Source organism: Phoenix dactylifera, chromosome 10 (assembly GCF_009389715.1).
Source record: "Phoenix dactylifera cultivar Barhee BC4 chromosome 10, palm_55x_up_171113_PBpolish2nd_filt_p, whole genome shotgun sequence".
Classification (NCBI taxonomy): Eukaryota; Viridiplantae; Streptophyta; class Magnoliopsida; order Arecales; family Arecaceae; genus Phoenix; species Phoenix dactylifera.
The window spans coordinates 3,117,036-3,143,079 of NC_052401.1; the positions used below are offsets into that span (position 1 = coordinate 3,117,036).

The window sequence follows — 26,044 nt, forward strand, 5'->3', positions numbered from 1 at the left end:
TTTATAGGTATTCTCTGTGAATCATTAGCCATCCATCACAACAAATTTATTTGATCGAATAAATGGGACTATTGCATATGAAATGAGTAACGAATATAATGAATATAAAATACCCAAGTTGGTATATGTTCCGAAAGCTGTATCTTCTCGTGTTCCACCTTCCGTTGCACAACGCACGCTCTCGGTTCGACACCCAAACCGCACCCAATTAAAATATGAGGATATGGGGCAATGGGCCGCATGTTGACGTGAGCGTACGAGCGGGTGTTTTTGTCACATTTCCCACAGCACCACCGTCTCGTACGGACCTTCTCGGACCCGACATGCGTTTCCCTTCCGCTCAGCCAACAGCAATTTCTATATACATTTGCGTGGCACGTACCCATTTCAAGTGAAGCCTGTTAATTATAAATAATAATATGTTAATATTTAAAATCACAATAATACTGTATTCAAATTTAAGAGATATATCTGCAAAAAAACATATTGAATACGTTCTTCAATCACCTAAAATAATAGCAGCTGCAAAAGATATCCGTCAATGGAGCAAGCTATCAACCATATGAAGATGAGAGAGGGATCTAGCCTTTATATAGAAAACATAAAAGCGCCTTTCCATTAAAAACTCTAAAACTTGAATTAATTTTCTGGCCAATATATCAAAATTACTACAATAAATAAGAATTGATCCTATACATCCACAGTGTACAAAGCCTATAAAACAAAATGATCACACATCATACCATCATGAGCCATACGTCTAATCCATTTTATAAAACAAAAATATGCAATCAATGGAAGCCCATATTTTGAAAATAATTTAATAGAGCCCACACTATATCCTGGTTTCTCACGAACCGAAAAAACTCGCTGCTCTGTTTCCAAATCCGTAACAAATCCAGCCACCGAGTCTCATCATCACCATCAAACGGCAGGGGTCGCCAGATCGTGAAACAGAAATAGAAAATCAAATCTGACTGCCCGATCACGATCAAACGGCAGCAGTCGCACGCCAGTTAGCATATCTTAGTGTTTTTATCTCTTAGCTCTTGTTTTTCCAATAAGGCAATAGCAAGTGCATAAAATACTGAACATATGCATTCAAGTTTAAAGCCAAACAGGATTCTGCTAAATAAACTTCATCTGTTCAGTTATGGGAATTCAGGTTACATTCGTTCAAAGTTAATAGCCTGTGAGTCCAAGGGAATGCCTTGCATTTCTCTCTCTCTTAATAGGCTCATCAGGTGTTCAGCTCTTGAGGCAATACCAAATTTTCTGTAACACTCATCAGAGCTTTCAAGAACAATCATGAAGATGTGGTCAAAGACTAGCATTTTTCGCTTACATATGTAACTTTTTCTTTTTTTATTTTTGGCTTACTATGTACTTCTTTATCATGAGCTTAGCTTCACCTGCAAGAGCTATGTACAATGTCCAGGATCAATGCTTCACCTTTAGACAGAGTGTTTCTGTGATTTGAAATATTCTTATACACATGATCCTCATTCCCGTGTGCTGTACAAGATGGTATTTCCATCCAAAAAAACCTATGATGGATGCCTTTAAAACCTTTAGTTAAAAAATATGAAAAGATCAAAAATATGGAAAGAAATATTTAGCCTCGTATTATCAAGTTGACACAATTGATCAAGAAATATGGAAGCCTAATCACTTTCATTAAGATAATACAGGAAAAGGAGAACAGGTAAAGACAAGAGGAAGAAGAGAGTGAAAAAAAGAAAGGGAACAAGGTGGGAACAAGTGGGAGACACAAAAGGAGCAAAAAACCAAGAGCAGAAGGGCGCCTCTCCCCCAAGTCTCAGCACTGCGGTGAAGTTGTTAACCAGCTAAACACATTGAAGTAAGGTCATAGTCTATTGGCAGCTGCTAGAGAAACCAATTTTGTCCAATCTCTAAGAAGGAAGCAGATGGATTCAAGAACAACACTGGAACTCTGTTTTTCGGAAAAGATTCTTCTATTCTTTTCTAACCATTATGACCAACACCCTCTAGCTTCCATGGTGGACCATCCAAAACTCCGATGGGCTTTTTATCTTAGATCCATTGTGAGGACCATACAAGCATATATGTAGTCCCACATTAGTTATACATTGGATCAATTTTAGATACTTATACAAAGCCAATAATCCCAAATAATAACTTTTGACTAGCCTTTTTAGGTGAGGTCGTAGGTTATTATAAATAGTATCAGAATGAACCCAATCCATAGCCTATATACACTAAAGAATACTGTAGCAAGGGTCTAGATTAGATTTATGGCACTTGTAATTAGATTTGAATGGATTTGGACTTTTAGCCTAGCGAGAATACTAGGGCTTAAATGAGGGGAGGCCAACGAACCTAGATAATACCATCCAATTAGTTTTTTTGGGTGAAGTCGTAGATTGTTACAATACAGACCTAGCCCATGGCCCATGTGGAGTAGAAGACACTGCAACACGGCCCATTATAACTAACCACGGGCCGATTATGGTATTTGTGGTTGGATTTGTGGTACTTTTAAATGGATTTGCATAGATTAAGACCCTTAGCCTGGTGAGAATGCCAAGGTAAATGGAAGAAGTATGTGAGAACCCATGCAGGCCTGTGTTTAGTCCCACATCGGCTATATACTGAATAGATCTTCGGTACATATACAAAACTAATGAATTCAAATAATACTTTTTGGCTAGCCTTTTGGGCGAGGTCTTAGATTATAACAATGCAGACCTGACCATGGTCCATGTGAACTTGGTGACATTGCAGCACGGGCTCATTAGGACTAACCATAGGCCTTTCATGATTTTTTTGATTGGATTTATGGTACTCATGAATAAATTTGTATAAATTTAGACTCTTAATCTGTCAAGGACATTAGAGTTTAAACGGAAGAAGTATGTAAGGATCCCTGGGGCATATATATAGTTCCACATCGACTATGTATTAGGTAGATTTTGAATATTTATACAAGATCAATGAATCTAGATAAAATCTTCCGGCTAGCTTTTTTAGGTGAGAGCCCAGCTCGTTACAATCAGGTAAAGAAATAACATCAATTTATCCCAAAAATTTTCTGTTGATATATATAGAGTACAATGCTGGTGCAGGTAAAGAAATAACATCAATTTACCCCGAAAATTTTCTGTTGATATATATAGAGTACAATGCTGGTGCTTCCAAACCACATTACTTGATCAAAAGCATATTTTAATCACCGAACCCAGTTTGCATAACAAACCAAAAAAGCGAAGATAGGTACCCCTATACGAGTCATTCTGGCAACTTTCAGCTGATCTCATCATCAAACAATCCCAGAATTAAAACAGGGGCTGTCAAAGGTACATGTATTATGGTTTCCCTTGCAGAACATAGGCGCCTCAGTTTTCTCCATCTTTGTGTTTATTTGTGCGGAAGAAGGAATAGCAGCCAATCACTTTCCTGCAACAACAAAGGAACGTGTGAAGTATTTATGCAGTAAGTGAAATTATTTAGTGGTTTCTTGATTAATTTTATCCTAACTAGTAGCCATTCTGCATACTACTGTGATCTAACTTTTTACCTATCTAATTCCTGGGATATTTTTGTTGCATTACTTCTACTTATTGAACTATAAATTATAAGTTTATACTGATTTAAAGGAAATGGTTAACTGATTTTACAAGAAATTTCATTCTAGTAAAGGCTTGCCTGGTTCTGCTTCTGCTGCTGCTGCTACTGCTGCTGCTGCTTCCCTTTTCATCTGATGTGTTCTTCTTCCAACAATCTTGTGGTGAAACCTTTGCACAAGCAGAAGAGCCTCCAAAGCTCTTCTTCCTCCTCCCAGTGAGTAGATTTGGAAGGAACATCTTTAGAAGGAAGCCTCCAGGGTCCATGCTCTCACTCCTCGACATCCTTCTTATTCCCTTCTTCCTTTTCTCCTTCTCGGTCTTATCCTTCGAAAATTCTCCACCTTTCCCTAAGGTTTGCTGCACCGGTGGCTTCGCTATCCTTGGTGACTCCACAAGATCTCTTAAAGAGAGCTCGTAAGCTGTCTCCGGCATATCCCGGACTATCTCCAGCATCTCCTGCCGGTATCCGGCAATGGCCTGCGCTAATTGTTCGGCCATTGGCGACCCTGGCTTCTTCCACAACGGCGGGGATGGAACATCTGAGTCATAACCCTCTTGTTTTGCTTGCCGTCCGAATTCATCCTCGCCAACTTGGTCGCCATGATGATTCAGGGGAGCTCTTCGTTGCCATGCACCGAAGTTACGATCATCCGATTTGCCGAAGTATCCATACTTTCCTTTAATTCTCTCAGCCCACGTCCCATACTCGATTCCATCCAAAGCATTCCGATCGTTGCCCGCCCTGTGGATAGGATTGGAGAAGGTGAATTGGTTTCTGGCTTGGAATTCTCGCCCTCGGTACTGAGGGATCATAGTGGGGAGAGAGAGGAATGGTGTGGTTTGCAGAGAGGAAGGGCCAAAGTCTGCTTTTAATAGCTGGGGACGGTGTCATATTTTGCGTCTTTTTCCCTCATCAAGTTGGCTTGCTTTTGTGTGGGCCTGAGAGGGTGAGTTGGAAAGTCTTCGTTTCTAGATGAATGCTCACGTAATCTTTTGTTTTCTCTCTCCAAAAGAGGCCATGCAAGGTAACCTTCTTGAAGTTTTGTTTCTGAGATTTGGTGATGATAACTTCACATCACCTGGGTTGCGTAATCTTAAAAGATGCAATGATGGTCAGCCTAGATCTAACCTGAACTTATGGGATGAGTCATTTTGGAGCGAAACTCGACCCAAATCATGAACCATTTCGGTTTTGATTCAGTCCTAGATTTTTTTACCAGCCAAGAAGACCCAAACCAAATTGGAGTAGGACCCAAGACACAATATGAGAAGTCTTGTATAGTTTTGGGTCAAGGTAGACGGCTCATGTACTGGACCCACTTATAGGGCGTGTAGAATGGGCTGATAGGTTATTTGTTAAATGACTACAAAACGAAGGAGAAGAAAGTGATGAATGGTATGATATGATCTCAATTTTCAGAATGATAAAGAATTAGATGCTTCGGATGCTTCGGATCCAAGTCTCCGACGCAGACTTATTGTATACAGTAGAAAAGGTCAGGTATGGATCACAGGGAGTGAAACAAGGACGTTGCTCCCCACTTCAAATGGACGTAAAGAACACTTCTGTTAGATGTTTTGTCCCATGCAAATACCTAGAAGAATCCAGCATTAGATGTTGGACCTGGGTCCAGTCCTCACGGCGCATGCCGGTCCCACCACCTCGTGTTATGAATTAGTGCAATGAAAAAATGAGACCTAAGTTTGAGTGAAAATTAATCTGTCCACTTTGCGAACCGAACTGAGTGATTAAAGGAAAGATCATATGAAGCCCCTAACTCCCTAGTTTAAGGTCAATGGATGAGCTGGTTTTGTAGTACTCATTCTATACTTAAGAAACCCTAACTATTATAATGGAATCCGACTGGTTCTGAACTTGATAAATAAGCAAAAATATGGATGGAGGAGTAGAATGTGCGCAAGATATATTCTTGTTGTTATTGTTTTTCTCCTTTTCTTCTAAGAATTATGAGGGAGATGCCGTCATGAAGGTTATGGAAAGGAATGCCAATCAGCTAAACTAAGATCGATTAATCTAATCAATTAAATTCGTAAATTTTACATGAAATTTCTCCACCAATTATACAAATAGTCAACTTCGTAGTCTACTTCTAGAAAATGGTAGACACCAGTAATAATACATGGAATTTTGGGTGTGCGTGTGCATGTACATATCAACTAATTGCTTGAATCATGATGGTTCCACATGTGCACCGCAAGATCGAGTCGGTCAGCAAGCCATGAGTTTTGCTTTGAGAAACAAGAATCTTCTTAGCCGTCCTTGAGATTAGTCTTCTATTTGTAGTGCACTTTGAGGAATGAATGGTTCACACCGGCGAGTAACGCGGCAAGAGAGAGAACATAAATCTGCTTTGATGATATATCTTAATCCAAACTCCTCTTAAAAAGGTGAATAAAATGGCTTCATTAGCTAAATGCAACATCATTATCTACATTTGCACCATGGGTTTTGTCAAACAATGGCTAATCATGTGAAAAACGAGATTATAAAATAAGATCTCAGAGTAGACTTGGCAGTTGGATTAGATTATAAATGTGAAACATGCGAAATGATGTTCCGTGTTGCATGCCAGTTTAATTTGGACAGTATATGGAGGCTGACAACAAGGAATTCTAAGCCAACTTATTCATAAAATTTGATTTCGATCGCAGAAATTTCATATCAGAAGTGTCATCTGGTTGGATGCTAGATCCTCATCTAGGAATCAAAATCAGAATCTCGTTGAATTTGAACCCACTTGCTTAATATTATTCGATATTGTTCATGGTAATGCGAATTTTATAAAAGCTCATTCTGAAGAAGAGCAATTTAGCTGATTTTTATGAAAAAAGAGGCCAATAGCTTGCTCTTTATGTTTGTTTATGAATAAAGAAATAAATAAATATGGCATATAATCAAGCATTAAATAAATCAAATAAAATGAGAAAACATCATTCTGGAGCCATTTTAAGACCTTAGTGCTTCTTATTTTCTCACTTTCTGATAATTTTGAGACATGGGATACAGAGTCAAGAATTGCTGTTCCATCTGGCTTCAATCTATTAAGGTTTTAATTCATATGTGAGCCTGCTATAATATTTAGCACTACCAGAGCTTGTTGAGGTAGAATACTAGTTCAGAGTTTATGAGTGACTTTCATTATACACTGGAAATGTTCTCAACCTCCCAATACAGTAGACAAGGCCTGAAGACCATGAAGCACTTCTAGGTAGTAATGGTTTAAAATGGAAGTTGAATGGGAGAGGTCCAATTCCACAATCATGGCCATCCGTATATTTTGCGACATCCCATATACTGCATGGGGTCTATGTAATCATATAATCATGGCCATCATGCAATACATGGATGACTGTGATTGCAGAGATGGACCTCTCCAATTTAACTTCAAATTGGAGAGGAATCCAACACTTGAAAGTGACCATGCTGCAGTTATATGTCAGGCCTGTCAAAAAACCTAAATATAAAAGAGGTGATTTGTACGCATGAGAACATCACTTCATGTAACATTAGCAGATTCTCAAATCATGTGTTTTTTTTTGACATTTTTCCTATCAAAAGTGATTGAAGATGACTTCATCAATCTTGAGAAAGTTAGAGCAGATGCATCTGCCAAAAAATTATTGGCTCAATGTATTTTCATGCCCATGATACAGTTTTACTTGTTTGTCGAAATGTACTAAGGAGAAAATAATAACCTTGAAAGAGATCAAAGCTAAGCATGATAGATGAAACCTTCCAACCATCCAAATGTAACATAATTTTCCAAGGCTGTCTCTGTCTAACAAATAATGTAGACCCATACAACGAAATGTTTTTTTTCTAATGTCAGTCAGAATCATCATGACTGGCGGAGTGTTTTGGTCCTCCACACATAACTTGGTAGAAAAGGTACGAATATCTGGTTTCATTTAAAATTCTATTTAGTATTTATAAAATTTTTTTAAAAAATAATTAACTACAGAAAAATAAATAGATAATTATTCAGTTCGTATTTGAATATCTGATTCTATTTATAACTCTATTTAATTTTATTTATCACTCATGAACTTCTAAAAAAAATAAATAACTATATTAATATACTATTAACTTAATTTATCATTCACTTAGTAATATTTATCATTCCGTAGTCGTAATTTATATTTGTATTTATATTTATACTTTTGGTATCCGATTTATATCCGTATTCCTTTAAAATAAATATGAACATAAACTTTTGCATCCGAATAATATAAGTATTCATATTTGTATTCATTAAACAAAATAAATATAAAAATAGATATGTTAGTATCTGATCCAATTTCAACCCTAAGAAAGAAGAGTTTATGCATAGATCGTCCTTGATTTGAAATTAGATGGTGTCCTATTAGGTGGTGCCCATTAGCTTTGATTAGGTGGCACATTCAGTAACTGGATGAGATGTGAGATTCTTCTTTGGTAGGTGACAGCAAGGACTGAGAATACTAATAGAATTTAGAATTTGTCTAACTACAAATGGAAGGCTAGCTGAAGTTGAGAACAGGTCCTTTTCTGCCGCTAGTGGTATTTTTCCAACATTAATATCAAGAGCTGGACTAGGTTTTGAACCTAGACCACAAAGCTTTCTTTCCTTCTAGATGTGGAGGGTTCTAGAAGAGAAAACTTTTATTCAGGAAAAGGGAATCTCTGTATTAGTAGGAAGATCTCAATATGCCGATAAATTCAGGACAATAACATGTTTTAGTTCTCAGGCCTCCTATTCTTAATGATCAGAGCTGGATTATAACATAGACAAGAGAACATAAAAGGAAACAAGACAAAAAAGAAGGAAAACTATGGAGAAAAAGAGAGGTCTCTGTTTTCTTGAAGCTTCAGGCAAAATATTTCATTTCAATGCTTTATAAGAACATGATAGTCAATATGGCCCAACTCTGATGATGTTCCAGCTCACCCAATTATTATTTTGTAAATATATTCCGCAAAATCTTACAGTGATATACTGATATTATATTTGGCACAAGTAATACTAGTTGTGTCAATAATGTGTTGAAATTTTCACATATTATTATCATCAGGAAATCCTATGAAAAGAACAGATGTGCATGGCATACTTAGAACCCAAGCTTCAGTTACTGAATTAAGCTACGAGAACTCAGCGGTGCCATATGTTTGGAGGTAGAATGATGACTTGATGACAGTAATAGTTGGAACAAGATAATGTGTGGTTCATTACTTAATGCATGTAAAGTAAGCTAATAACAACCCAAGGAAGTTGAAACTAAGGATTTTATGTCTCAATCAAAAATAAAAAAATACAGTTGTATTATGTTTACTCATCATATGCATGAAGAAATTTGTGGAGAAGGTTAAATAAGGATGAAGAAAAAAAATTGTGGTTTCTGCCTCTGTTTTTGTTCCCATTACCATCATAGATGGGTAGCATATCCCTTAATCATCAAATTTCTTCAAATTAACCTTGGTTTTTAATGACAAACCTTAAATCTCTCCATTCAATTTAATTTTTGAATTTAAATTATTATTGTAATCTTTTAATTATTTTTCTCCTACTTTCTCTCTATTCAAATTCAATTTTTGAATCCCAATTGCTGCTGTAATTTTCTCCTATAATCACTCTTGTATATGCTATATATATTCAATACAAACTTAAAAAAGATTCTGACCAATCTTTTTGTTTTTACGGATCCCTTCAAGTTTTTCGCTTGCTGATGGAATAATAATACAGCAAGCATCAGACAGTATTTCTATTCGTAACATGCCATTGTATTCTTATCTATGTAGTCTCGCATAACATCCTTGTTAAATTGGAGTATCACAAAAAGGGAAAAAGAAAATTGGAAACATTCAAAAACAATAAAACTTACCTCTTGTATGTAGCTTCCAAGACATTAAACTTCAATTCTACTCCTTGCTTGGCATGACCAATCTCCATCTGTACACAGTCAGCATTCACCAATGAGGTATAATGAGTGTACAAAGCTCAAATCTTTCTAAGGGTTTTGTTTTGTGCTATTAAAAGCTTTACATGCTGTGAGCTTTCTCTTGTTCTCCTTGAGAAGCTATAAGATATCCATTTATTGCGCTCCAAAATTCCTTCTTGTCGATAAATGGTGTGATGCGTGAGACATCAAAACCGAATCACCACGATGCTTCTTTGTTCCTCCGACCACCACCAGCATGTGCCTCAACACCACCACCTCCGCCGCCGCCGCCGCTGCTGCCACCACCGTCGCTCGCTTCCTCTCCTTAATAGAGAGATGCATCGCCGCCAAAGACCTCCGGCTCGGCCGCCACCTCCACTCCCACCTCCTCAAGACCGCCCTCAACCACCACACCGTCCTCGCCAACCGCCTCGTCCACCTCTACTCCCTCTCCGGCTCCCTCCCCTCTGCCGTCTCCGCCTTCACCGACCTCCCCTTCAAAAACCACCACTCCTACAACACCCTCCTCGCGGCCCTCTGCCGCTCCGGCCACCTCCCCGCCGCTCGCCAACTGTTCGACCAGATGTCCCACCGAGATCTTGTCTCCCATAACACCATGATCTCGACCCTCACCCACCATGGCCACCACAGAGAAGCGATGAACCTCTTCACCCGAATGCGGAAGGACCACTCCTTCGACAAATTCACCGTCGTTGGTGTTGCGACCGCATGTGCCAACCTTGGGGCCCTAAATTCTCTTCGCCAGCTCCATGGCGCTGCTATCGGCGCTGGGTTGGACTTTAATGTCATAATGTCGAATGTGATGATCGACGCTTACGGGAAGTGCGGTGATGCTGAGGTCTCCCGCGAGCTCTTCGATCGGATGGAGACGAGAGATGTCATTTCTTGGACATCGCTGGTTGCGGCGTATGCCTCTGCTCGCAGGCTCGAAGAGGCCTGGCTGGCGTTCGATCGGATGCCGGAGCGGAATGCAGTCTCATGGACGGCGCTTGTTTCCGGGTATGAGCAGAATGGGGAGGGGGAGGCAGCATTGGAGCTCTTCAGGCGGATGATAGAAGAGGGAGTTGGTCCAACACCATTTACTTTGGTCTCGGTTTTGAGTGCTTGCGCGGGCTTAGGACTTATTGCTCGGGGGAAGCAGGTGCATGGCTTCATGGTCAGGAAGTGCATTGGATTGGATTCTTTCAACATCTTCACCTCGAATGCTTTGATCGATATGTACGCTAAGTGTGGGGATATGGCCTCGGCCGCGAATGTGTTTGACGCAATGCCCGAGCGAGACGTTGTCTCTTGGAACTCGATGGTTACTGGCTTCGCTCGGAATGGGCATGGCAAGCGATCTCTTGCTGTCTTCGAACAAATGATGAAAGCCGGGGTTACACCAAACCATACCACATTCCTTGGCGTGCTCTCAGCTTGCAGCCATGCTGGCCTAGTCTCAGAGGGTCGTCGATTCCTTGACTCGATGGAGAGGAAGTATGGACTAAAGCCAAGGCCAGAGCACTATGCCGCTTTCGTCGATGCACTTGGGCGCAATTGCCAACTAGAGGAAGCCATGGAACTCAACAAGGATTTGCATTCTAAACATGAATTGAGCAGTGTTGGGACATGGGGAGCTCTCCTTGGGGCATGCCGAGTGCATGGAAATTTAGAGCTTGCGGAAAGAGCTTCTGAGTACCTCTTTGAGTTGGAGCCTGAGAATGGAGCAAGATATCTGATGTTGTCTAATATATATGCTGCAGCAGGTCAATGGGACGATGTTCGACAGGTTAGGCTGCTCATGAAGGGGAAGGGATTTAGAAAGGATCCAGGTTTCAGTTGGATAGATCTGAGGAGCGGCAAGCATATGTTTGTAGCTGATGATAAGTCTCATATACGAACAGGGGAAATTTATGAGTTGCTTGCCACTTTGGTCGATCAGATGAAGGAAACAAGATGTCATCTAAATTATGAGCAGAGTCTGTTTGGTCATGAAGAAGGGGACTGCTTGTTGCAATGTGTTTAGTAAGATAGGCAGCTGCATCAAATCATTGGTTACATTGGTAGGCCAGTTGGTGATTCTGTTCCTATGGAGGAGAAGTGCTATATGAATTCAGCCTTAACCCTCTAAAGCTGTACTGAGAGTCTCTGAGGATTTAATCTTTGCAGATCAGATGCCTTGAGGAATTATAGGGAAGCTCGGGCGCTGTACTGAGAGTCTCTGAGGATTTAATCTTTGCAGATCAGATGCCTTGAGGAATTATAGGGAAGCTCGGGCAGCAGGTCTTCATAATGGTCATTAAAAGAATGTGTGCATTTCGCTGGATGGAGGTTTACTTGACAAAACATAATTTTGTGGACTACCAGATGAAGTTGTTAACATTGTTTGAACAGACACAAGCAGCAAGAGTTTTAGGATGCCAAAGAGATGTGGCATCATCCTTTTGGAGGCTATGATACTACTTCCAAGTTTCAGCACTTCTTGTTTAACACATTATTTTGGGTGAATTATTCTTTGCTTCGTAACGTGGTGCTGGGCGTGTTGAGGTTTTCTTTTAATCTTGCATGGGACAGACCTCTTTGTGGCAGTGTTGTCTCTTTTTGCTTCATTTCCTCAATAAAATGCTGTTGGTGGTTCTCTGGACCTAGCATTTCTTAACGTTTCTCAGAGAGAGATCAAATGAATTTCTGATTTAGCTGTTGCTAGGAACTTGTACAGTTCTTTCCCCATAATCGTGCATTCTCTGTCCATGCATGATTCATCCTCGAGCAGATGTCTCTTGCTTCTTGTTGGTGGTGCAAATGCTTGCAAGGAGCTGAATGTTATGGGTTAATCTACGTAACCTTAATATCTATCTCAATTTGTATAACGAATCCAAGCTTGCTAAATTATCATACTCGGTGTGCCATTAACTGGTGCAGGATTGGTGAAAAACTTTCCACAACGAACACAAATATATAAACCCAAAAGACAGGTGTTGAAATGCAACAGTATTAGCCAGTATAATGTTTGGTAAATAACTCATGATCGAGAATTGCTACATATTTTTGAGAAAAAGAAGCATAAGGAAAAAAATACATATCCGGACCCAAGAGGGGCCAAAGAGTTTTACAAAACTCCATCAACTCCAGGACTGATTAGCCACTAAGAATTTAATGAGATCTCTTCTTCATATTTGAAATCTTGTCAGCAATTTATCATGATACATTTCATAGATGCTGCGTTGCTACAAATTTGACGCATCACCCATGTTTGTGGTGGTGTAATTCTTGTTTTCTTCACTAATTTGAGCTCCAACGGTCAAATGTAAAAGCACGAGTACCATAGTATGGATAGTGCTTATTCACACTAGCCTCCTCGTTGCAATTGTAAAGCAAGAACCAAAATTTCATGCTTTACCATTGATCACCTTTCTCCGAATAATAACGCAGAGCCTCCCCATGGGCAACACAAGCAGATAATGCTGCTTGCAATTGTATTTGCTCGATTTGTGAACCCCTTCCAACCTTGTGAAGCCACAGCTTGATTCATCAGTCACCAAACAGCCATTGCCATGCCGGGCTAGTTTGCAAAAGGATCCATATGATCCCATCATTCATCCACATTTGAGACCTTTTGACGCCTACACTCTGTAATTGATGTAAACTAGCTTCATCACTTGTTAAGTGCAGTCAGAAGACTCTGGAGAAAGGACCTCAAACTGAACTGGATTCAAGGGGTTTGATTCATTGATGCATCTTGCAGCCCTTTCTCCTAGTTTTCTGTTCCCGTGTTCTCGGCAACAGTCAAAGATTCTTGTCCACATTGGGATGGTCGGCTCGAATGGCATGTGTTCGACGAAATCCTCGAGTTCAACCATGAAGCCATGCTTGCCTAATAGTTCAATCATACATTCGTAATGCTCAACCCGAGGTATGATACCATACTCTTCAGTCATCGAATCAAAATACCGTCGACCCAAATTGACGTAGCCCTCACTGATACAAGCAAGTAGAATGCCAATGAGAGTGACATTGTCTGCCCTAATCCCATCTTTCCGCATCGCTTCAAATAGTTCAAGACCATACTCACCCCTCCCATTATAAGCACATCCTAAAATCATCGAATTCCAGAGGACTATATCCCGTGAACTCTCCATTTCAAAAACTTTGATGCCATACTCTATCAACCGGCATTTGGAGTACATGTCAACCAATGCCCCTCTGATAATGACATCCATCTCGAAGCCATTTCTGATCATGTAGCCATGGATTTCCTTCCCGTGTTCGAGCATGAAGATATTCGCACAAGCAGCCAATATCGTGCTGAATGTGAACTCATCTGCACATGTCTCCCATTGCATCTCGCTGAAAGCATGCAAGGCCTCTTCACTTCGGCCGTGCCGCCCATACCCTGAGATCAATGAATTCCATGATATCCTATCCCTCTGAGATGCCATACTAAGAAACCAAAGCTCAGCGCTTCTCAGGCACCCGCATTTCGCGTACATATCTAGAAGAGCATTGCCGAAAAAGAGATTTGAGCAGAGGCCATGTCTGTAAGCAAACCCATGAATCTGTTTCCCCCAATCAAGATCCGAAAGCCCGGCGCACACATTCAGTACTAAACCAAGAGTGACAAGGTTGGTCTCTTCAGTTTCTCCTCTCATCCGGTGAAAGAAATCCATGGCCTTGTCCCAGTGAAGGGACCGCACGTAACCCACCAGCATTGCATTCCAGGAGACAACATTCCTTTCAGGCATCTCCTCAAAGAGTGCCTCTGCCTCACTGATTCTCCCACATGCTGCGTAACCCGACACCATGGAAGTCCATGAGACCACATCCTTTGAGGTGGACTGATCAAAGAGCCTACGAGCGTCCTCAAGAACACCACACTTTGCATATGTCTCCATGAGCGAATTCCTTACAACATTATCCCCTTCAAAACCAATCTTCAGGACCATTCCGTGGACCTGGCATCCCTCCTTGAGCGCTGAAATATCCGAACATGCCATAAGAGCATTCGAAACGGTAAAATTCAATGGCTTTATGCCGCGTTTAATCATGCGAAAGAACATAGCGACTGCATCCTTTCCTCTACCCACCTCCAAGTAGCGGCGGACAATGACATTCCAGGAAACAGCATTCGGGGTCGCAATGGAATCAAACATCCTCCTTGCATCATCGATCACCCAGCACTTCCCGTAGACGTCGACGAGTGAGGTGCCCAGAATCACGTTCAAACAGAACCCAAGCTTCAGAATTAGGCCGTGGATTTGCTTTGCAAGGAAGAGGGCCAAGAGGTCGGCGCAGCAACCGAGCACGGAGGCGAAGGTGACATCTTTCGGGCGAATGCCGGACCTATTCATGCGGGAGAACAAGGATAGCGCCTCCTCGGGCTGGTCGGCGCGGGAGCACGCGGCGATGATGGCGTTCCAGGTGCCCCCGTCCCGCTTGGGCATCTCGTCGAACAGCTCGCGGGCGTCCCTCAGGCTGCCGCAGTTGGCGTAAGTCTCGATGGCGCGGTTGAGGAGGAAGGTGGAGGGGGAAGGGGAGAAGGCGACGAGGTGGGACTCGATGCGGCGGGCCTCGACGAGGGCGCGGCGGGAGGAGCAAAGCTGGAGGAGGCGAGCGTAGACGGAGGCGGGGAAAGGGACGGCGGAGGCGGCGAGGGCGGCGATGGCGCGGGGGAGGTCGCCGGAGTCGAGGTGGGGCAGGATGGAGGCGGTGGGGGATTGGTTGGTGGGTTTGAAAGGCTTTCTGGGTCGGGCGGCGTTTTGGATCAGACGGTTGAGAACCGAGGCGGCGTTCGCCGCCATGTAAGCTGTTACGGGGACATGGGCTTTCAAGGAAACAGGGGGGGCGACGCTGAGGTTTTCAAGGAAACAGGGGGGGCGACGCTGAGGTTTTAGTAGGGAGGGCAAGTAGCTGCCCAAAGTGCCAAGCCAGTCTGCCTTTCATTTTCATTTTAGCAAAGAAGATATTTTTTTCTAAAAATAATTTAAATTTTTAGATAGAATAAGGTAATTTTTTTAATTAAAAATTATATATGCTAAATTAAATATGAGCTTTTTTTGAAATGTGTTATTTTTCTATCGCCAATCAAATATGCAAAAAATTACTTTTTCAGGTATCATATACGTAGGCATCAGTTTCTTAGACAAATATTTATGAGGATCATGCGAGCGTGTCTTTAGTTCCACGTCAGTTATTCGCCGAAAAGCTTTTAAATATTTATACAGAACTAAAGAACCCCAAAAATACGTTTTGGCTAGCCATTTTGGATGAGTTTCTGGTTTGTTACAATGTTTCAGTAAAAAAAATTTCTTCTTGCGAACTACTTCAAAGAACCACTTCCCTAAACCCATGAAAAATTCACAAGTTATCTAATAATTTATTAAAATAAAAATTAATATTTTTTTTATGAAAGCCTAAGAATGTGGGGACGAAAATTTCTGTGCAAGCATCCTATAGGAAATTTTATATGCATGCACACACACATATATATTTATATACAAACATACATATATAGATAGATAAATAAGGGGCAGATGTCGCCAAATGGATTAAGTCGATGAAAAATAAAACTATCACTCTATTTTTTTCTACCAAAAAGTTATATATATATATATATATATATATATATATATATATATATATATATATATATATATATATATATATATATATATATATATGCTAAATTAAATATGAGCTTTTTTTGAAATGTGTTATTTTTCTATCGCCAATCAAATATGTAAAAAATTACTTTTTCAGGTATCATATACGTAGGCATCAGTTTCTTAGACAAATATTTATGAGGATCATGCGAGCGTGTCTTTAGTTCCATATCAGTTATTCGCCAGAAAGGTCTTAAATTCTTATACAGAACTAAAGAACCCTAAAAGTACGTTTTGGCTAGCCATTTTGGGTGAGTTCCTGGTTTGCTACAATATTCCAGTAAAAAAAAAATTCTTCTTGCGAACTACTTCAAAGAACCACTCCCCTAAACCCACGAAAGATTCATAAGTTATCCAATAATTTATTAAAATAAAGAATTAATATTTTTTTAATGAATGCTTAAGAATGTGCATGCGAAAATTTCTGTACAAGCATTATATATATACATGCATACATACATACATATATAGATAGATAAATAAGGGGCAGATATTGCCAAATGGATTAAGCCGATGAAAAATAAAACTATCACTATATTTTTTATTTTTCCACCAAAAAGTTGTTAATATATATATGTATACACACATACACACACTAGCAGAAGTTCACTAAAAAAAAAAAAACCTAGTACCAGCGGAATGCCTTTGATGCCTCAAAATTATGCCACCTCCTATCATGCAGGATATATTTTTCCTGCAATCAGACAACACTATCACAAGCAGAAGAATATATAGTTGTGGGTTCAAATTAGCAAACAATTTGACAGTTGGAAGAAAATTTCATCAATGTACGAAATCAAGTGTGAATGCTATGCAAAAAATGACAGGGCTTCTATTTCTTATCCTGGTAGCCTTGAAAAGCATTCAAATGTAGCTTCCTGTAATATTTCACTTTATGATGCTCATGTCCTCCATTGGGGTAGCTCCAGCCAGGGGTTACAATATGATATCCATTTTACCTCCTTGTATTATGTTTATTTGATCTTGCTAGTGTTCTTCATTTCCAGCAACTTGGATGGATATATGCTTGATTTGTTGATAAAAAATGATCTCTGAGATATTGAATCCTTTTGTTTCTCTTTGTGCTTTTTTACTTCACTCTCTTGTTCTGGCATGTATCTTTACAGATACAGACTATATAAGAAGAATATATTACTTACCCTACGAAATAATGGCTTGCATCACTGTGCCCACTCTTTCTTGTCTTCAGAAATCTAGACTGGCTTTGATGAAAAAGTATGAAGTTAGTAGAATAAGAACCCCTTCAAAACCAAATAAATAATTCTCCCATAGCACTTGACACTGGTTTTTGCTAAAAAAACGTCACTTATCACCCTAATAGTCTATTTGCATGATCATCAGAAAAGAAAAAAAAAAATCTATTTGCATGGACATTCTGTGTTTACAAGGAGGGAAGCAGTGTCGCAGAAGTAGCATAAGTGGGCTCAGATGTTACACAATTTATTTCAGTATAAGCTCAAACAGTACGCTCGGAGTGCAACACCTCTCTCCAAGCTTCCACCATATGGTCCTAATGGGATGGCGCGCAGTTCCACCCATAGACTCTGCCATACTTGGGTGTGATAAACACCAGAAAATTAACGTCCCAAGAGAGCTTGAGCCTGGGAAAGTGGATGTCTCGCAAACCCCTCCAATGGGCGCACAACAACAGCACTTCTGCACCACAGCCTCTATCCCATCCTCCTCTCCCAGAAAGCAGTGTCTGGAAGTCCACAACGAAGCACGCTTCTCTCAAGAATTTTGTCACCATCCCACCATTAGGGCTCATGTACATGAGAGGTGGCACCTTGGGATGATAAGGTTGCATCACTTCTACGTCACAAGACAGCAGAAAAGCTCATGAAACTTCTCCCTAAGGGGTAGGGGTGCCCTGGGTTGGGATCTTGGTGATCCACGTGTATTGGCACCAGGTATCCCAAAGTGGTGGACTTGGCCTTTCTTTCTTAGGGGAATCCTTTGTTACTTGATGCCTAGTTACAATGGAACAATGTGATCACCTGTGGGAGTGAAGGAAGGGAAGAGGTGGGCTTGGCAATGATTGCTGTGTTTGAGACGCATAGCAGTGAAACACAAATATGGGCTCTATCTATATAATATAATGGTTTCTTCTCCAAGTGATGTTCTTGTACCTTGTCACCATGTCGACTGTGCTATTGGAGGCTTGGTATTATTGTTTGTTTTATTGAGGGGGAGGGGGGCAATAAGGTAGTGGAAAAGAGTGACGTACTTATTGGGATGGCATGACATGAGCATGGATGCGAGCATGATCAAAGGTTCTACATGAATGCTGGTTTTGGGTCCAGGTGGGATTGAGCCAATTTGTAAGCCTTAATGCATGGATGCATCTTCAATGGGAAGAGAGAGCAGTGTTTATGTGACTCAAAACTCAAGAGTGTCACTCATCCATGTGTCGCAATTTTAGTGGTTTTCTCCACCCTGTTGTGTACGGTTTTTTTCATTGGAGTTGTTTTGGATACACTAACATTCTAAGTAATGGGTGATCGCGATGGTTTAAGATTCAGTTTGCTATGTTATATTTCATGGTTTAGATGATTCTTACAAATATTTGAACTTCATAGTTAAGTATGCTTGGGCGAGAGTAGCATTGGATGGACAACCCTCTAAAGAGTCCTCTTACTGCACAAATTAAAAATCTTGCCATTATATTACTAATTATTTAATTTATATTTTCTTATTGTAGTCATCTTTGAGGCTTCTAGGCAGCGAGAATCTAGGGCAATTTTATCCAAAAGTAGCTCATGTCTAGGATCAACCAGGACTAGAGTTGGATCCTTTGAGCTTGTTAATACTATTTTGCTACCAAAAAAGCATGGCAAAAGAATACTTTGAGATATTGTATAACAATCTCCAAATAATCTAGAGAGAGAGGGAGAGAGAGAGAGAGAGAGCACCTATGTGAAAAAGGTGGAGGGTATTAATCAATTGCCAATTTGAAAGTTTCTACTTGGAATTCTTTTCTCCGGCCCATTAATCATAAGATGGGATGGTTCACGACAGAACGGCCCAACTTGATAAACTCTATGCTATGCTGTCATCTCCTTTTCTTTCCAATCATGACCAGGTTCCAATTATGTGCGATGAAGTCGTAATTTCAAATTGGTTAACGAAGGGTACACGGATTGCACCCTTACCAACCGGAAAACAAAGAAAGAAGAGATAAAATATTGACGAGACTAGTGACAAATGTCTTTGGCTTTATAGTATTGACTTGGGGGAAAGCACCTTTACATGACATTTATAAAGACGCAACATGCATCATCAACATCATTTTTTAATATACTTTTCGTTTCCTTCAATTTTTTTAATACCGACCTAGTAACCAAAGATGCTCAAAAATTTGGACTTAAAGACAATTATGGTATAGATACATTAAGCTCCCTTTCTCACAAAAAAAAAAAGTACTTCGGACACAATATCTAAGTAACCTAGGACATTATTTTTGGATTATGCTTGAAAAAATTCTCCTTTCAAACAAGCAAAATTGAATAATTAATGATTAATCTATAAGTAGCAAGCAATCTTGGCATCTAGAGAAGAAATAAGGTTACTGAATTTTCGTCGCCAATCGATAGCATTTGACTTAGAAAGAAATGTCGATCTATTGTGAGCTGCCACAAAGAATTATACGAGAAATATACATGATATTACCGCTTTGGGTCGACCCTAATCGATACAATGCTGGTGACTGCCTTGTTCTAAGGAATTCTTACGTATTGTTACGCGAACAGTGTGCTCTTCTCTCGCTCTACTACCAGCTTCAGATAAAAAGAGTAACTTTCTATAGTATAAAAGGGAGCGTGTGTATCATCTCCTTGCATGTATACATCCTTTCATGTTTTCGAAGCACTTCCACTTTAAGTTGGCAGCCGCCTCAACTTTCTGTATACATCCTCTCTCTCTTTCTCTTACGCACATTCACACGCACACTCGCACACGCGCACACGCACACACGCACACCTACACATACCATTTAAACCACTAAAGGACCACCAACCACTCTAGTACTTTTTTTTTTTTTTTTGGTAAACCACCCTATTGTCTTTAAAACCATTCCTCCATCTCTTTCTTTTCATCACTAGCTCTCATCTTCACCTCTTCTTCTCATCTTAGTTTCTACATCATTATGGGAGAAGGAACCACCAGCCTCCCACCTGGTTTCCACTTCTTCCCTTCCGACCAAGAGCTCGTCGTCCATTTCCTCCAACGCAAAGCGGCTCGCCTTCCATGCAGGCCTGACATCGTTCCTACCATTGATCTGCACTACTGTGATCCATGGGATCTCAACGGTTAGCATATTGCCCTACTCTTAAGTATATTTCGTTCCTTCAGCTTATCGTTTTCTCTTGTTTAGCAAAAGATAATAGGATTCCTATGGAATACATTGTATGAAGGTAAAGCTCTTCAAGGAGGCAGATATTGGTATTTCTTCACCCATAGGGCCCAAAACACGGAGACTGCCAATGGCTACTGGAAACCCATCGGCATCGAGGAGTCCATAACAAGCGGTGATATTAGTGTTGGCTTGAAAAGAACTCTCATATTTTACGTTGGAGAACCTCCCGAGGGGATGAAAACCAATTGGGTAATGCATGAATATCATTTACTGGATGGCGTTCTTAGTAGTTCCAGCAGTCGTGGTAGTAGCAGAAGGTCTCTCAAGAAGAGAAGCATCACAAGAATAGTAAGTCTTTTTGCCACCTTATATAGTCATTCTCTCTCATATTTCTGTAATTATTTTCTGGTAGTCGCTTCTTCCTCCATGGGTTTCTTTCAATTCTTCTAATGAGCCTGACAACTACTTGATTCTTTCCATGATCATTAGGAACCCAACAAGTGGGTCATATGTCGAGTCTACGAGTCGAGCTGTGCTTCACAGAACTTCCATGATGATGGGATGGAGCTTTCATGCTTGGATGAAGTTTTCTTATCATTGGATGATCTTGATGAAGTAAGCTTGCCAAACTAGACCGGAATGCCTGCTTGGGCAAAGGCTGATAGCTAGGAAACAAACCTCGCCAATGTATAATTGCAATCCTCTAGTTTGGCGTTAGCACTCTTTCATATTGTTGTCTCCAATAACACTGGTATTAATGTGAAAGTACTTGGTTTCTTGAGATCATTCTAAGCGATTCAAATGGGCTCCTCTCTTTTTTGGGCTATTGGGACTGTGTTTGGAGCACGTATTATAGGCTATTCGATGGGGAGGGCCCCTAAGAACTTGGTGGGCATTCCTCATAGCCTCTTTTCCTTGAATTCTTCTCCAATTCATCTCTTTTTCTATGCACGTTGTGATGGTTTGGTGGCTTTGTTGTGCCACAAAGCAAAAGACTTGCTTTAGTCTAATTTTTCTTGAGGGGATGGGTGGCGCTTACGCAAGCCTTTCGCTATCTCTGTCGTCAATGGGATAAGCTCATACATGCACGAAGGCACGCGCGGCGAGGGAGGATTTTGGTGCAAATGAGTGGAAGTGGAGCTCCCTTCCAAACCGGTGCTTGGACCCACCAAGACTTTGTAGGCTTTGAGTTAAAAGTAGTTAAACTGCCCAACCAATGACAAAGAACATTAAAGTTGGGACATTTTAGGCGATATCAATTTGAAGTCTCTGTACAATAGTTTTGATGGAAAAGCATTAATTCAGTGGCATATCTAGTTTGAGAGCTATGTATGATGTGGTTACCAAATTGCAGCATTTTCTGCTTAATGGGAAACCTTATAACATTTAAACATTCATTTACTACGGGTTTCAAGGTTGATCCAAACCTTTGTATTGAACTATGGTATATTTTTCCATCATCTACCCTCTTAATTTTGTTGGAGCGTGCCTATCAACTATCAGACTTTTTGGATGTTTATAGATTTTCATAAAAGGAGTTGCAACAAATTAATATGTTATTTTTTTTATATAGAACATGTCTTATGGTACACATGAGGGAAAGTTGTTTTTCATAAAATTCATTTTTAGATTTTATAGCCTAATCATTTTGCAAACAAATTTTATGAGAAGCATCCAAACATGCATGCGCTCTCATAAAACTCAAATATCTTATGTTACTCAAATTCACCGGTCCGGATTCATATACAATATTTAGAAACTAGATGTCGATTATAATACTTGGCTCCAACTATTCTTAATTGGACGCATCATTTATCAATATCTATAAAATTAATCATTGGATTGTGTATTAATTCTTGGATTCATTAAGTGAGAAAAAGCATAAGCATTGCTAAGAAGAACCCGTGCAGGCGTATGTTTAGTCCCCACATCGGTTATTCTCCAGATATATCTTGGGTAATTATATAGAATCAAGAAACCCAAATAATACCTTCCAGCTAGTTATTTTGGATAATATTTTAGGTTGTTATAAATAATATCAGAGTGGTCCTAGCCCATAACTTATCTGTACTAGAGGACACTGCAGCACAGATCCATTGGAGTTGACCACAGACTGATCGTGGTACTTGTGATTAGATTTGAATGGATTTGAACCATGAGCCTGACTAGGATGTCAAAGCTTAAATAAAAAGAGTATGTGAGGATCCATGCAGGCATTTAGTCCCGCATCGATTATTCTCTAAATAGATATAGAGTACTTATACAAGATTTTGAAACCCAGTTGTTACATAATATGGATGATTGATGAAATTTTATTAATAGTAATAATTTTATATCTCTAAAAATTTTATTCATGAAGACATATCTGGTTGCTAGAAATGAAACCAAGTGTACACTCAAAGAGCGAGAGAGGTGGTTGACCAACTGCCTCGCGAGGTTACACCTATCAATTCCAAAACCTGACATCCCTCTCATGAACTGCCCATATAAAATAAAGCCACCATCTTTTGCTTAATGAGCTCGTAACCCCATTGAACTCCTAATCATCTCCACCTCCCCTAAACAAGGAATTAGTGCCAATAAACAAACATATAGTTCTTTAAAGTGTCAAGTTTTCTCATGCTCCAAATCGAATAAAGCATGCATAAGAAGGAATGCTCATGTAGCCATGTGCATGCTGTGGGTGAGGGCTCCATGTAAGCTTCCATCCAACCACTTAGGTTGGATGCCATGGCCTCGGGTTCTCTCGCCTCTATCACGGAAAAGCCCAAACAAGACCTTTTGGGGTGTGGTTAGGCTTTTGTTCTTTCCGACCAAACCCGGGTTCATGGCCGTGATGATTGCACAAAGAGGTGCCTTTGGGCTCAAATGCATAAGCTTTTGGATTGACATTGACACCAAAAGACGCCTACTTGAATAGATTAAGCATCTTATTTTTGTCTTGTGGCTAATCATGGTTATGATGTGGAATAAGTGAGAACTAAGAGCAATGTTCCAATGTAATTATGCTGATGGCATCAGAGCAACACATGGTTGACTCTAGGTTATTATATTTGGACTTCATACTCAAGGAAATTAAGACTTATTGGCTGGTTATGGTCCCCAGAGTAAGACATGAGCTCCAGTTGAGGTTAGTCATGCTTTTAAACAAATGTCTAATGGAGTAGGTTAAACTAAACATATATTATTTCATGAAGCACCTAAAACTTAATCTAAAAGGAAGGCAAATTGACTCAATTTGATAAGTGAATGGGGTTGCGTAGAATTGCACCAAGTCCGTAGTCCAAAACATCAAAAATAATTAGGTTGGATATGATTGGAAGCCAACTAAACTGGCCTAATTTGTATCCTTTCTCCAAGACCGGCCAAACAATGAGGATAGACTGGAGGAGAGCTTTAGAATTAGACAATTAAACCACTGATCATTCAGTGGGCATGGTTTGGTGTTTATCATACCAGATATGGCCAAATGTGCTGAGAGAAGGCTGCTCTCGTGAATCGTTGCCATGTCCATAAATCATGGCTCCTATACCTAACAGGTGAATCATGCAGCTCAACAAGATAAAATTTGGTAGCAAGCTTGCATCCAGACATGAAAATTTGGTAGTAAGCTTGCATCCAGACACATGGTCGTGCCATTTGCACCTCAAAATTTTGTACATTGTATGTTGTAAACCACGCCCAAAAGCTCTTAGAAATTAGACTTAGCTTAGACCAATGATACCTCCAATTGAGAATGTCTTGAGTTTATAAGTTCTAGAGACACCAATTCGAGTCTAAATCGACTTATTGGCGTAACCTGATTATTGGAGAAACATTAGTTCGAGTATAAATCGACTATATCATATACATCTCTTATAACCCCAAGAGAAGAGAGCAATCAAGCATTTTGTGAGGAAATCTTGTAGTTTATAATCTCTACCTGTAGATGTAGGTCAATAGATGAAACCATATAAATATTGTATGCACTTGTTCTTTTTCTGTTCTTCTTTTTCTTCTTGTTTCATTATTTTCTCTGCCTGCCGCAACACCCACTTATGCTATGGTTAATTTTTTTGATTGCATCTGATGTGGCAGGAGATTTCCATGCTGCAATGGAGGTGCTAGTTATTTTACGGTTGGGTCATCAGTAGTCCTACAACTAGCAATGGGAATGGTGCTCGTGCTGTCTACAGTGCAGTGCATGCAGCCACTGAGATGGACGTAAAGGAAAAAAAGTCCTATTTTAGTTGAGGTGCAGATTTTTCTTATCTAAGGCATCATGCGGACTAACAATATGAGCTCTAGGCGAAGCACATGTTTAGAGAGGCCAATGGAGCTGCAGATTAGATTGCCTCTTTTGTTGCCAACCATTCAGAAGACCACCTTTGGGTAGGAGAGGTGGAGTTGCCCTGACTTTTTTGGTTGTATCTGTATATATTATGTATGATGCTCTCGTTTTTAGTTAAAAAAAATAACAATACAAGCTAATCTCGGCATTTTGCTCATTTGAAATTAATGCCGAGGCACTTAAATACAGAGTAGGTCATCATCGCCCACCTATCTATGGATGAGATTGAACACTGGAGAACAGCACGATATCCTGTCTACATATATCGAAAATGGATCGAAAGACATGACTGATGCTGCAGAATCTGAATCTAGAAACAATGTTAGAAAAGGTGGTAGTTTTACAACATTTTTGTATTCAAACACATTTCAAGCATCTCCTTTCCTAGGATATTTTTTGCTTGCAATTCAGGTTGCAGAAACAGAGGAGAAACCACCTCTTACTGATCTCTTCATAGATGTTTATGATCAACTTCCTTCCAACCTTCCGCAAGCTAGAAACATCGATCAAGAAGCACCCTGGAAACTACCCACCTGAAGTACCTGTTTAGCCTAGCTACTGATCACCTGATAAACAACTCCTGTCACAATTACCTATTGCATCAATATAATTTGTACCGTATACATACAAGTAGTCATATAAGATCCTTGCAATTAACTCAAGTCGTATTGATGAACCAAACTTGTGTCTCTGAATAGAGAATCAATCCCATGGAAGTGTAAATATGCCAGTCATAGCTTTATTTAGAAGGATTTTACGCACACAATACATGGACAGGTGGCTTCCTTGGACTATGGATGGAGGTTCAGAAACCATGGATAAAGGCTCAGGGTGGTTCACATCAATACTAGAGATGAGCCTTGATGATAATAAACCAAGACATAAGAGAACCAAATCCACCATTCACTTGGGAGTCCACATGCCCAGTTAGCCGGAGGGGAAAAACCGAGAACTCAGCATGTTTCAGATATCAAGGTTGTTGTGGCTAATGATATTACATCAAATTGTTGGAGTAAACTTCCATCCATGTGTTGTTGTTTCCGATTCACTGATGTGATAACACATATCAGCAAGCTTCAACGAAGGATAGCAATGCTTCATATGCTGGAAGTAAAGAATACATTTAAGCAAGGAA

At 40.0% G+C, this 26,044-nt stretch overlaps 4 protein-coding genes across 4 annotated transcripts; 2 read left to right on the forward strand and 2 right to left on the reverse strand.

Moving 5' to 3' along the window:
• Positions 1-3,039: 3,039 nt before the first annotated feature.
• Positions 3,040-4,453, reverse strand: LOC120112135. The gene is made up of 2 exons (XM_039130783.1): positions 3,688-4,453; positions 3,040-3,438 (listed from the first exon to the last, which is right to left on the reverse strand). Exons 1-2 carry the CDS (start codon positions 4,419-4,421, stop codon positions 3,378-3,380), a joined length of 795 nt encoding a protein of 264 aa, XP_038986711.1. The 5' UTR covers positions 4,422-4,453; the 3' UTR covers positions 3,040-3,377.
• A 5,020-nt stretch (positions 4,454-9,473) lies between these two features.
• LOC120112136 (pentatricopeptide repeat-containing protein At2g21090-like) lies at positions 9,474-12,251 on the forward strand. The gene has a single exon (XM_039130784.1). The coding sequence runs from the start codon at positions 9,802-9,804 to the stop codon at positions 11,569-11,571; it is 1,770 nt and encodes a 589-aa protein (XP_038986712.1). The 5' UTR covers positions 9,474-9,801; the 3' UTR covers positions 11,572-12,251.
• Positions 12,252-12,458: 207 nt separating this feature from the next.
• Positions 12,459-15,449, reverse strand: LOC103713823 (pentatricopeptide repeat-containing protein At3g26540). Its single transcript, XM_008800849.4, has one exon. It carries the CDS (start codon positions 15,341-15,343, stop codon positions 13,208-13,210), a length of 2,136 nt encoding a protein of 711 aa, XP_008799071.2. The 5' UTR covers positions 15,344-15,449; the 3' UTR covers positions 12,459-13,207.
• A 4,878-nt stretch (positions 15,450-20,327) lies between these two features.
• LOC120112252 (NAC domain-containing protein 104-like) lies at positions 20,328-21,378 on the forward strand. The gene is made up of 3 exons (XM_039131121.1): positions 20,328-20,532; positions 20,638-20,927; positions 21,069-21,378. The coding sequence occupies exons 1-3, from the start codon at positions 20,370-20,372 to the stop codon at positions 21,210-21,212; spliced, it is 597 nt and encodes a 198-aa protein (XP_038987049.1). The 5' UTR covers positions 20,328-20,369; the 3' UTR covers positions 21,213-21,378.
• Positions 21,379-26,044: the final 4,666 nt, after the last annotated feature.